The 12755-nt window shown below is 38.0% G+C and overlaps 1 protein-coding gene across 1 annotated transcript; it reads left to right on the top strand.

Annotated features, from left to right (window-relative positions):
- Window positions 1–275: 275 nt before the first annotated feature.
- LOC102692269 (C4b-binding protein alpha chain-like) lies at window positions 276–11999 on the top strand. The gene is made up of 8 exons (XM_015342310.2): window positions 276–399; window positions 3013–3198; window positions 3812–3911; window positions 5512–5585; window positions 8958–9137; window positions 9482–9661; window positions 11592–11633; window positions 11757–11999. Exons 1-8 carry the CDS (start codon window positions 324–326, stop codon window positions 11801–11803), a joined length of 885 nt encoding a protein of 294 aa, XP_015197796.2. The 5' UTR covers window positions 276–323; the 3' UTR covers window positions 11804–11999.
- Window positions 12000–12755: the final 756 nt, after the last annotated feature.

Genomic DNA, 12755 nt, shown 5'->3' with positions numbered 1-12755 from the left:
TAAATATTGGTTTGAATCTTGGATGCACTGGAACAAGTAGCCCAAAGCCACATTTATATATGTAGACTATAATGTATTATTATATATATATATTCCTGGTCAAAGTTTAGTTTTGTCACTGGTAAACTGATATAACATAATGCAGTGATACTTTCTGAGCAGTGACACATATGGTAATTATTAACAACCAAATGACAAGGTTCAACCCAAAACAAACATCAAGTTTGGAAATGATGCATTCTTGTCTAAATCAATTTTGCTCCACCATATAAATGATAAGATACTTTTGTCTGCAAGTCCACAGTTGATTGAAAGGAAGAATAATGTGTGCATGTAGTCCTGTGTTTTGTGCTTTTAAATTGTGTCTTCTTCTGTGGTTGTGTTCTAAGGAGGTGAGAGGTAAGTACAATATAAAACCTTTCTTCCTCTATCAGACTTCTGATCTGATATATTTGATATATTTGCATACTTTTTAGTGGCTGAAAACTAAAATAATATTTTAGCTTTCAGGACAAACAAGACCATAGTGCAGAAATTTTGTTCTGCTGGTAGGATTTGTTCATCTGTATTATTTTACAGGAGGGTTTAGGTTTATTTTATAAAGGTTAGTTGTGTGGAATATTGTTACATTTATTGTTCTAGCTGAGAACATAAAAAAGGTTATAATTGAGAGGAGGCCATATGGCCCACCTTGCTCATTTGTAATAGCTTTTAATTACATTAATTGTAGTTAATTTAAATGAATTTTAGATAAATCCCAAGATTGCATCCAGCTGTTTTGTAAAAAAAATCAAGAGTATCTGCTTTGATACCAATGCTGGGAAGCTAATTCCACATTCCAAAACCTGATCTTGGTTTTAAATGCACTTCCACCACAGAAGTGAGATTAATTTCTAATTCTGTAACTGATTAGATAATTTGTGAAAAAAGTTAAGAGACTTCCAAAGTGATTGTATGAGTGTATTGTATGATGATACAGTATGATGATTGTATGTATGATGTATGATTGTATGATAAATTAAGACCAGATTTGATTCCTCTAAGAAAGGAATGTGATGGTTATTAAAAACTGTGTTTGTAAATGGAGGTTCAGAAGGTGTGGTGAGACACAGTAAAAATACACAGTATTTGTACACACATTGCTATTACCAATGACTGAAAGAATCTTCAATGCAATCTGATTTTGCCATTTATCTGATGGGTTTATCAGTTATGTGATTAAGTACTTTCTGGTTGATTCTTTCACTTTTTAACACTGCTGTGTCCTGTTATGTTATTACCAGTTTATTCATGGTTCTTTTTGTACTTTCACTGCTTCGTCTTCTGGAGTGAAGCTTCTTGGACACGTCAACCCCCGTTGCACACTGTGTGACATGGGATAGTCTCCAGATTGCTGTTCCCTTGCCAGAAATAAGCAGATTTCTGATAAGGAATAGATGGACTAATTTGTTTATAAGCACATTTCGTTACAAAAATGTGGCAGATCCCAGAGTTAGTTATAAATTAAAAACAGATTCCCAATAGCTATTAGTGTTAATAGCAGTAGAACTAAGAGTGTTATTGCTAGTGCTGTTATTTCAGCTTCAGGAACACCAAACCAATATTAATGATTGGAGAACATTATCAGTGAATCCTGATCATCATCCATTCAGACAGGAAGTCTCAGTGCAAATTATAAATATAGTACTCCCACTCAACACATAATGAACCTACTGAGACACCTCACCTGGCTTTCCGTTTGCAATGTGTTCATAACTCACACTGCTCGCATTCCTGGATACTCAAATCAAATTGCCGACTTTCATTTTTAACTTCAGAAAACCTAAATCACAGTTACGAGAGTCAATGTTGTTATTCACCACTGCTTATTCATACTATATGAGCTACAGTAGCTTTAGCACTGAACTCTTCTGGTCATTCATTTCAGATTGACACAGCATTTTCACAGTTTAATGAGGAATCTCTGTGCCCACACTCCAATCCTTTGATTTCCAGTCTCGTCATTCATACTGACCCACAAACAAGCAAGCACAGTCTAAACTCTGCAGATGAACATTTCTGCACCAGCAATGTGGGGACCCACTCAGCCTACTGTACTGAGGGAACAATGACCAACAAAGTTTATATGTCATCCGGTTTTTCCCATTCAGAATCGTGGGGGAGCCAGAGCCTGTCCTGACAAACTAGGCTCCCAACAAGCAACGAGGACAAAGCAGGATACACCCTAGATAGGATGCCAGTCCATTGCAGGACATACACAGACTCATATCAGAGCCGATTTCCCCCGGTGTTAGTTAACCTACGGTACCAGTACATTTTTGGACTGTTGAAGTTAACTGAAGCACCCAGAGGGAACCCTCACGAACAAGGGGAGAAGATTCAGACTCCGCATTGACAGCACCCTACGTCTAGAATCGAACCCAGGTCCCCAGTACTTTGAGGCAGCAATGCTAACCACTCCGCCACCATGCCACCATTTTGTATATCAGTCCAATTTAATTTATTCATTTATCCTTGCTGAATTTGTTTTTGACTAAGCTACTTGAATGGATTTTTACACACATGTTCCAGAGGAAGTCAACTCCCGGTGTAGTTAGTATAAGAACCAGGATTCCAGCATCACTACTTCACATCCCTCCCTCCGCCCATCATCAACCTTGCAGCAGCTCCCTGGCTTATTTCAAGTTAAAAAAAAAACCTTTGGAGGGAGACTGGGGTTCTGATAGGTGCACCCTTATAGTCAGGCTGTCATTCCTTCAACCAGGTAGGCTAAGTTAAGTCAATTTCTTGTTCTTCTTTTCCCCGAGTAGTGGTTCAAATGATGTAATCAAGGACTTGGATGGAATGTCCAGGTCCACTGTGGAGACCTTCTATTCCCTATTCACAAAGCATTTGTGGGGTTTTTGAACAAAAACCTGTTGCATTAAAATCAGAGAAGAGTCAGAGAAGAACAAGAACACCAGCCCTCGCAGATGTTAGCATCTTTACCACAATATACCTGTTTATTTTTAGGACAATGTGATAGACCTCCACATGTACCTCTGGCTACCCTGTCAGAGGAGTCTGGCAGCCTGAATGATTTCCCAGAAGGAATTACTGTGATTTACGTCTGTAATCCAGGATACAGTCAGAGGGGCGGATGGCCTGAAATTATCTGTAGTAAGAAAAGCTGGACCAGTCTGACTCTGCGCTGTGAACGTGAGTGTGCTTCTAATGATTTAAAATGCATCTTCAGAGTTTTTTCTGCAAATAAGATTAATGCAAAAGAGCAAGGAGGCCTCACCTGAAAGTGGAAAAACGTGTCAGTAGCAGTTTCAATATTTTCAAGAGAAAATGTTCAATTTTAGCTTTCCTCACGACATACTTGTGTTCTAAAAAAAACGATTCACAGTTCCCTAATGAAAGCATTGTGGATGGTGGAATTTTAATAGATTTTAACATGCATGACTAATTAAATTCATTACAGAATTGGAGTTCTAAAGAAAGTTTGGGAGGGATGAAGGCAGCCAAACTAATTAAGATTAGCTGCCACAACTCGCAAGTAATCCTGATGTAATTGCCTCATCTATACTACATGTGACCTTTTCTTGTTCTTTGATTGTTTTTGCATCCCTCCTCCACCCCATGTCCATGTCTGCTGCTATTTCTTGGTCACCTTTTCACTAAGCAGGGGTGTCCTAGCCTCCCCGTCCTCTAGCCTGCAGGTTGGCCCTCAGCCAAGCGAGTTAAGACAAACTTTTCACAAAACTCAAATGATTCTACTGTCACACAGTGAGTGAGTGTCATACTGTTTTCTTTGCTTTCTATCTAGCCAAGTCTTGTGGGTCCCCAGGAGAAATAGTTAATGGACGTTATCATCTTCCAAAAGGTGTCCTTTTTGGGTCACATGCTATAGCTTCTTGTGTTGAAGGGTGAGTGCCATCTTGTGTGTGAAATCAGAAAGAGCCTGGTTCTGACTTCGAGAAGCAATAACTTGCCTTTCATGGTTCCAGAAAATAGATCTTAGGGCAGAATTGGCAGGGCCCAATTTCATCTTGGTAATGGAGGCATGCTATCACAGGCAGTATTAATATATGGTAATTGTAAGATGGGCCAACATCTTGATAAATGTTGTATAAATATTTAGTGTAGATCCATTGGGGGTGATTATCTAGGCAAAATGCAACATTTACTATGATAGCATTTCAAAATGTAAATGGGACTCATAAAAACAAATGTATTTGTTTGCTCATTTGTTAGACTGCTTCACTTCTCTACACAATCCCCCGGTTTTGAAAGATATACATTCCAATGGCTGCTTTCTTGAAACTGTCCAGATAGAAACCTTTTGGCCACTGTATGAGCCACATCTGCACTGCTTATAGGAACCCTTTATCACTGGCAATTTTTATAGCAACATAAGAACTGTTACGATCCAGAGAAAGATGTTCAGCTTATCTAGATTGTTGTTTAAGTAGAACATTTTTTTGGAGGATCTCATCCAGCCATTTGATAGCAACTTCAACAACGTGGCTGAGGTGCTTTGTTCCCCAGACCCCCACAAAACTGTGTGTAAAAAAGTGTTTTCTGTTTCAAATTGTTTGAAATGCACTTCGTCGTCGTATGCACTCATGTCCTCTGATTTGGGCTTCACCGTCCACCAGGTTTTCTTCGGCAGTGACTTTAAAATAGTTAAATACTTGAAATAGGTTGCTGTGTTTCTATGTTGAGGGTTAAAAAGATTCAGAAACCATCTTCCAGCAATCCAAGGAGGTGCACACCAGATGGGGGAAGATACTGTACAAACTGTGAATGAATGTCATAGTTCTGTCTGTTCATAATGCCATAGACTTGAATTTGAATTAACATTTATTGCTTCCAAGGGAATTTGTCTTGCACAATCGGAACTCATAAACATATAACATATATGACAATAATACAATATAACAACAGTACCATACATGATACAAAACAACATTTGACAGCATTGCTCAATCAGAACTCTTGGTGTCATTAAAGCCTTGTACCCTTCATGGAGTAAAGAATCACAATCACCAGTGCAGTATATTGCAATAGTCCAGAAAAGTGTGGTAAGGTATGTTGTTTCAGGATAACACAGTACTCAGACAACAATCCACAGTCTGAACAGAGTTAACTTCTGAACTGTTATCATATGCTCCTCAAAGGCGTCCTTAAAGATTTGCTAGTAGTTGCAGTATACACTGCATTCCAAACCTTCAATCAGGAAGCCTATGAGTCATTGAAATGCATGAGTCTCAATACAGGGGGACTGTTGAGAGAAGTGGTAGTCCAGTAAAGTGTACTTGTTCTTTAGTGTTTAAAATATTCCTGTAAAACTGTACTTTTATAGTGGATGGAAAAAGGAATACATTTTTAATATTTGGACCATGTTTCATTTAGCATATCTGGAATGAGTTCCTGTTTATGTTGGTAATGTACTCGCTGTTTTATTAAAGTTATAATCCCCCTCCCATTCCTACCATTCTGTGTTTTTGTTTGTCTTGTGTACAGATACGTCTTGGTAGGCAGAAAAACCAGAGAGTGCTTAGCTGGCGCCTGGAGTAGTAATATTCCTGTATGTGAAAGTAAGTAGACTAATCTGCTCTGAAGCCAAGCCCTTCATTTTTTAATCAAGGCCTTGAATGGTTTCAGTTTTTTTTTTTGTTGTTTAATATTTTGCTTGGGGATGTTACATCACAGCTGACCAGGATTTTCTAGTTGTCTTTTCTGGTCCAAAGGAACTAACCTCACAAACATTACTTCCTTAGTTTGTTACTATTTAGACTTCAAGCATTGTATAAGCTTCCAGCTTCTATTAATATCAGTAACAATTAAACCTGGCTCCAACTTTGAAGCCCTTCATTTGTTTTCAACTCAAACTTTTGTTCCATAGTTTTCTTTTAGCAACAAAACAGAAACTTTAGTCATTCAAACCTTCCTAACATAAAACAATAGGCTGTGCCCTTTTACAGTGCCTTGCGAAAGTATTCGGCCCCCTTGAACTTTTCAACCTTTTGCCACATTTCAGGCTTCAAACATAAAGATATAAATTTTTTATTTTATGTGAAGAATCACCAACAAGTGGGACACAATTGTGAAGTGGAACGAAATCTATTGGATTTTTGAAACTTTTTTAACTAATAAAAAAATGCAAAGTGGGGCGTGCAAAATTATTCGGCCCCTTTACTTTCAGTGCAGCAAACTCACTCCAGAAGTTCAGCGAGGATCTCTGAATGATCCAATGTTGTCCTAAATGACTGATGGTGATAAATAGAATCCACCTGTGTGTAATCAAGTCTCTGTATAAATGCACCTGCTCTGTGATAGTCTCAAGGTTCTGTTGAAAGCGCAGAGAGCATCATGAAGACCAAGGAACACACCAGGCAGGTCCGTAATACTGTTGTGGAGAAGTTTAAAGCCGGATTTGGATACAAAAAGATTTCCCAAGCTTCAAACATCCCAAGGAGCACTGTGCAAGCGATCATCTTGAAATGGAAGGAGTATCAGACCACTGCAAATCTACCAAGACCTGGCCGTCCCTCTAAACTTTCAGCTCAGACAAAGAGAAGACTGATCAGAGATGCAGCCAAGAGGCCCATGATCACTCTGGATGAACTGCAGAGAACTACAGCTGAGGTGGGAGAGTCTGTCCATAGGACAACAATCAGTCTTACACTGCACAAATCTGGCCTTTATGGAAGAGTGGCAAGAAGAAAGCCATTTCTCAAAGATATCCATAAAAAGTCTCGTCTAAAGTTTGCCACAAGCCACCTGGGAGACACCCCAAACATGTGGAAGAAGGTGCTCTGGTCAGATGAAACCAAAATCGAACTTTTTGGCCACAATGCAAAACGATATGTTTGGCGTAAAAGCAACACAGCTCATCACCCTCAACACACCATCCCCACTGTCAAACATGGTGGTGGCAGCATCATGGTTTGGGCCTGCTTTTCTTCAGCAGGGACAGGGAAGATGGTTAAAATTGAGGGGAAGATGGATGCAGCCAAATACAGTACCATTCTGGATGAAAACCTGTTGGAGTCTGCAAAAGACCTGAAACTGGGACGGAGATTTATCTTCCAACAAGACAATGATCCCAAACATACAGCAAAATCTACAAAGGAATGGTTCACAAATAAACGTATCCAGGTGTTTGAATGGCCAAGTCAAAGTCCAGACCTGAATCCAATCGAGAATCTGTGGAAAGAGCTGAAAACTGCTGTTCACAAACGCTCTCCATCCAACCTCACTGAGCTCGAGCTGTTTTGCAAGGAAGAATGGGCAAGAATTTCAGTCTCTCGATGTGCAAAACTGATAGAGACATACCCCAAGCGACTTGCAGCTGTAATCGCAGCAAAAGGTGGCTCTACAAAGTATTAACGCAAGGGGGCCGAATAATTTTGCACGCCCCACTTTTCATTTTTTTATTAGTTAAAAAAGTTTCAAAAATCCAATAGATTTCGTTCCACTTCACAATTGTGTCCCACTTGTTGGTGATTCTTCACATAAAATAACAAATTTATATCTTTATGTTTGAAGCCTGAAATGTGGCAAAAGGTTGAAAAGTTCAAGGGGGCCGAATACTTTCGCAAGGCACTGTATACCCTGGGAAACAAGTTAATCACCCACAGCTGAGCCTCGTTACACAAGAATCGAGCTAATCTGTGTTTCCTTTGGCCTACTGATGATGTTAGAAATTCTGAACAGGACAGAGGAAACTACAAGTTTTAGTACACAGGGATATAGTGAGTAAAGACAAATACAAATGCAAAACATCTCATATTCTTTCTATTACCTGCCCCAGAGTCTGTTTTTTAGATAGTTGTCACAGGCTCCAGATCCATTCATCTGTGCATCTTTGTTTCAAGAAAGAACCAAGAGCAGAACAATTATTTAATAATGAACCCATGTAGCTGGAGATTAAACGTCTTTCGTAATCATTTGCGTACTACAATTTGTTTATATTGACAAAAGGAATGGCATGTGCTAAGACAGATTTTAGTCATGCTCTCTTAACAGTTCAGAAGTTAGATTTAAAGCACCTGTAGTTTTTAAGGTAACAAAGACCACAGCAGAATGAGCAAAATGTCATATTGTTACAGCACAGGCTGTTACTGTGCTCACACCAAGTGCCCTGACTTGCTTGATCTAAAAAAATATTTTTTCCGCTTTCTTCCATCTCTTCTCTCATAGAGTCGTCAGTGCCTGACTAACTCCTTTTTTCCTTATATTATGCTCAAATAACCAAGAATCTCATTCAATTCCAGACGTTACCTAATGATAATGCACAGTACCGCTAGACAAAAGCACTGTACTTTCCCAAAATGAAGACAATGAGAACCATTTTTAGAAAATTTGGAATTGTCATTTGTTTGTATTACATTTGTGCAAATGTAAAAGAAGCAGTTGTTCAAGATGGTTTTCTGGCAGCAACCCACACAGAATGAATGAGGATGAGTACTCCAGTGTGTTCACGTTTCAAATTGCTGACTGGAGGAGTTTGTCTGCTTCTCATTAACATCCCTGGAGGTCTAAAGGCTCCAGAAAAGTCATATGAGATGCCTTTTTCTGGAAAATAGAGTCCTGTCCAGCTACAGTAATTCCAACTTTTTCTTGTTCAAGGAGTCGTGGTCATGCCTGACTGGTGACAGCGACTAGTTCACACCGATCGAGAAGTGCCATTGCTGGCAAGAGGCAGGACTGGCTGGCTGTTTGTGAGTGACAGTCTAGACAGCCCTGGCCAGTTGGCACTCATCATCCTACAGTGGCAATCTGCCAGCTGAATTTTGCTACTCAGAACAGGGCTCATCATGTGCTGTTTGTGCCATCTAGATGCCCCCATCCCCAGGGGGAAAATGCTTTTTTTCACTTTTTTACTGCATATTGATAAATGTTTGAAGACCGATGTCTGAAAACCAATGTGCTCGTTTAAAATTAAAAACATCTGCTTCCCACAGTCATCAAATGCCCAAGTCCTCCTGAAATTGAGAATGGTGAAATCCTGTCCTTTTTCTCCGGTGATGTTAAATATGGAGATGTTATACAGTACAAGTGCAACAAATTCCACTTAATTGGGGAGAAAGAAATCTATTGTACCAAGGATGGGAACTACAGTGGGCCTCCTCCCAAATGCAAAGGTACAGCAATGAATGAATATTATTGTGTATATAACTTCATTATATTGGTTATTTCTGGGCTGCAAGTATAACTAATCAATAAGGAAGGCAAAATAAAATATTGAAACTATTTTGTCCCATTAATGTATTGAAATATTTGAACTGTCATGTGTTTTTGAAATTTTAAATTTAGATGTGTGTTTTGCTTGCAATTTATTACCATATCTTTACTTAAAATATATGAGAATGATGGGACCAGAAACAAATGCTCAGTTAAACAAGGGTATTCAGTTAAAGACATACTTAATTGAAAACATTATCATGGTGGTTGGTTAAACATGATCTTTTTCACTCTTTCTCTGCAGATATTACGTGCAAAACTCCTACTGTACATGATGGCAAAAAAGTGTATGGGCGTCTACCACCCTATAAATACAAAGATATTGTTTCTTTTACTTGCAATTATGGATATAAGCTCATAGGATCCAGCACTATCACATGTGAAGAACACGGCTGGTTGCCCAAGATTCCTTGGTGCATTAAAAGTAAGTCTAAAGAGCAAATCTTTGTTCTTTGTCATTGAAGCTGCGTGGGACAAGATGTCCAAAATCTGGAAAATAATTTCTTATTGTTTGGAATTGATGGGATATAACATTCAAAGGTACAGTGAGGAATTATGGCCCCTGCTTCTTTACAGAACTGCTTCAAGTAGAGGACATGTGCACAAACCTATCATTTCTGGTCCATCCATAACATTTCAGTTAGGTTAAACTTACTTAGATCAGACTTTGTGAAATTTCTTTTTGTTCAGCCATTTTGTTGTAGATTTGCTTGAATGTTTAGGATCATTGTCCTGCCACATGACTCACTTTTGGCTCTGCTTCAGCTGATGAATGGATGGCTTGATGTTCTCCTCCAGTATTAGCCCATCTATTCCATCTATGATAGCAAACTGTTTAGGTTTTGAGGCAGTAAAGGAGTCCCAAACCGCAATACTCCCACCATCACGCTTGATAGAAGATAATTTCTTATTCTGGACAAGAAGTAGAACTTTTGCCTTGTGTGTTCAGTGAACATTCTTCTAGTAGTTTTGCCAATCCAAAAGCTCTTGGGCAAACTTGAGATGGGCGTCATTATGTTAAGGGTTTCAAAACAAAGTCAACTCTAGTTGAACGCATTTCTCGAAAAATGGCCTAAATTGTGTAATGGAGAAACTTAGAAAAAAATCTGAGAAACCAAAGTTATCGTCAAACAGGATATTAGGATGTTCACAGCTCTTATATGAACGGCTAATTATCCAACAAAAAAAGTTGATGTTGTGACAATCAATAGACACCCATCAGACAATTGTCTGAATATCTTTTCTGCTTCAAAACAAAATACAATTAAATGATCAATTCCGATATGTTTGGAAGGAACTGTAATATCTCACAAATAACACAACCCAAGCCAGATACAGCACCCAAGCACAGTACAGTATTTTCACACATGTTTAAAAAAAACATAATAAAATGCACACAAATCAAAACAAATACAATGATAATAAGAGAAAAGTGCAAAATCATTGTGATATTTAAAACATCAAAAGATTTTTTATTAAATTTTGCGATTGTTTTGTCTAATTTCCAATCCCGCAAAAAAAGTTCACATTGTTCTCCAGTGAAAGATCCAATTCCTTTTATTATTTAAGATTTGTAATACAGGCATATGACAGTATTCAGTGGGTAGCTGCATCAGAATGCGTAGGCTGCACAAGAACAAGTATTAGGTTTATTCCATGCTGAAAAGAGAAGAATGAAAACAACGTTTCGGCTGTGGAGCCTTCTTTGGGTGTGAGTGTTACGCTGGGTGGTGACAGAGTCAAAAGAAAAAGTGTTAAATTTCAGGCAAAATCCTTTAGGAATTATATCATAATGACACCATCTGTAAAGGAATAGGAAGTGGTTAGAAAACCTTGTCTTGGAACAGATCGCTGTGAAGAGACAGAATGCTGGTTTAGTAAGAGAGGGAGGAAGAGAAGGAATGACGAAGCGATCTAGAAAAAGATTTTGTGGAAGGCATAGTGGGTTGCAGCCGAAGTAGGTTGAAGTAGTTCAGGTGGGTAGCTGCATCAGCATGCGTAAGCTGCAAAGGAACAATAAGTTTATCCCATGCTGAAAGAGAAGAAGGAAAACAACATTTCGGCTGTGGAGCCTTCTTCGGACATCCATCGGACATAGGACACTTGTTATTATACTGGTTTTTTTTTCAGATAGAATATTTCTCTTATTTCTGGCACAGCTTGAATGCCACAAGCCAGGAGTCATGGTTTCAAGCCATGTCAAGGGTAATGTCAATAGATATCTGTGACCTGCTGAGGGCAGGGTGAGATTAGCTGGCCAAGGATTTCCTGTTAAATGGAAGAATGGCCGGAAGAAGAAAATGATTTTAAAAATACAATTGTAAAAAATGTTGGTTAATCTGTTTTTTTTATAGACAAGGAAGTCACAACCACAACTCCAAGTCCAGACAAACCTTGTAAGTTTGTTTTTTTCCTTACCTTTCCAATTCATATTGCTATATAAAGCAAAATACTTAAGTTAGAAATATATAAATATATAAAGTTAACACAAATTATTTTACACTCTCATTTTTTTGTAGGTGATCTATGGTGCAGAATTCAAAATTTTGTGTTTTCATGGCTATGAAACGTGTAAAGGTCAGTCACTTTTTCAAGTCCTACATGGAATAAACAATTGAAGTAAGAACATGTATGTGTCAAGTGAGGTTTAAATACTAAACAGACAAATCACTAAAATTGTTAAGTATAATTTGAACTGGTGTTCGACAATTATGAGATTGAAACATCATTGTATAAAAATAAACCATGGTTTTAAACTGAAATCAGAAGTGTGTGATTTAAAAGAAGCTAGAAAAAGATAAGTGGTTTTATTTACAAAGCTGAATCACTTGGCTACTGGTGCACACATTTACTGTATAAGCTTCAACTGGTCATTCTATTTTATCTCCTATGAATAAAACATTTGGGATTAAAGATCTTCAGGGCCTCAATAAAGTATTGTTTAGGGTCGTGACTCATAACTGGAAGATTGTGGGGCTGAGATCTGAAATGGTATTCTTTGTATTCTGCTGTATTCTTGAGCAAAGGCCCCCAACCCACATTGCTGAAGTAAAATGTGCAGCTGTGTCACTTTAGATAAAAGTACCAGCTTAATAAATAATGTATAGTAAAGCAGTGTCCTTAAGTGACATTTTAGTCCTAGAACAGTAAAAAAAAAACAGTAAAAGCATAAGTTGTGCGCAGCATAGCAGGTAATTGTTTATTGAGGATAAAAATACAGTAAAAATTATATATGAAGATTTCATACATGTTTATATAAGACATCAATAATGTCTATCAAATATTGGATATTTTAACATAAATGGCATTGATGTTTTACAGGAACTAACGAAACTAAAAATCAATAAATCACCAAGTACTATTGGTTCCTAGTCATGGAATTCTAGTTAGGATTATTGAAGTGTTATTTAAAATGAGAGTCGTACCAGATGTCACATTGATTTCTAAATAAGGGTACAAAACTATAAACCAGTCAGTCTTATATCTGTTACTGGTAAAGTTCTGAAAATGACAGACCT

Source organism: Lepisosteus oculatus, chromosome 5, assembly GCF_040954835.1.
Source record: "Lepisosteus oculatus isolate fLepOcu1 chromosome 5, fLepOcu1.hap2, whole genome shotgun sequence".
In the NCBI taxonomy this organism is placed as follows: domain Eukaryota; kingdom Metazoa; phylum Chordata; class Actinopteri; order Semionotiformes; family Lepisosteidae; genus Lepisosteus; species Lepisosteus oculatus.
Note: the sequence above shows the minus strand (reverse complement) of the source record. Positions and strands in the feature narration are given on the sequence as shown.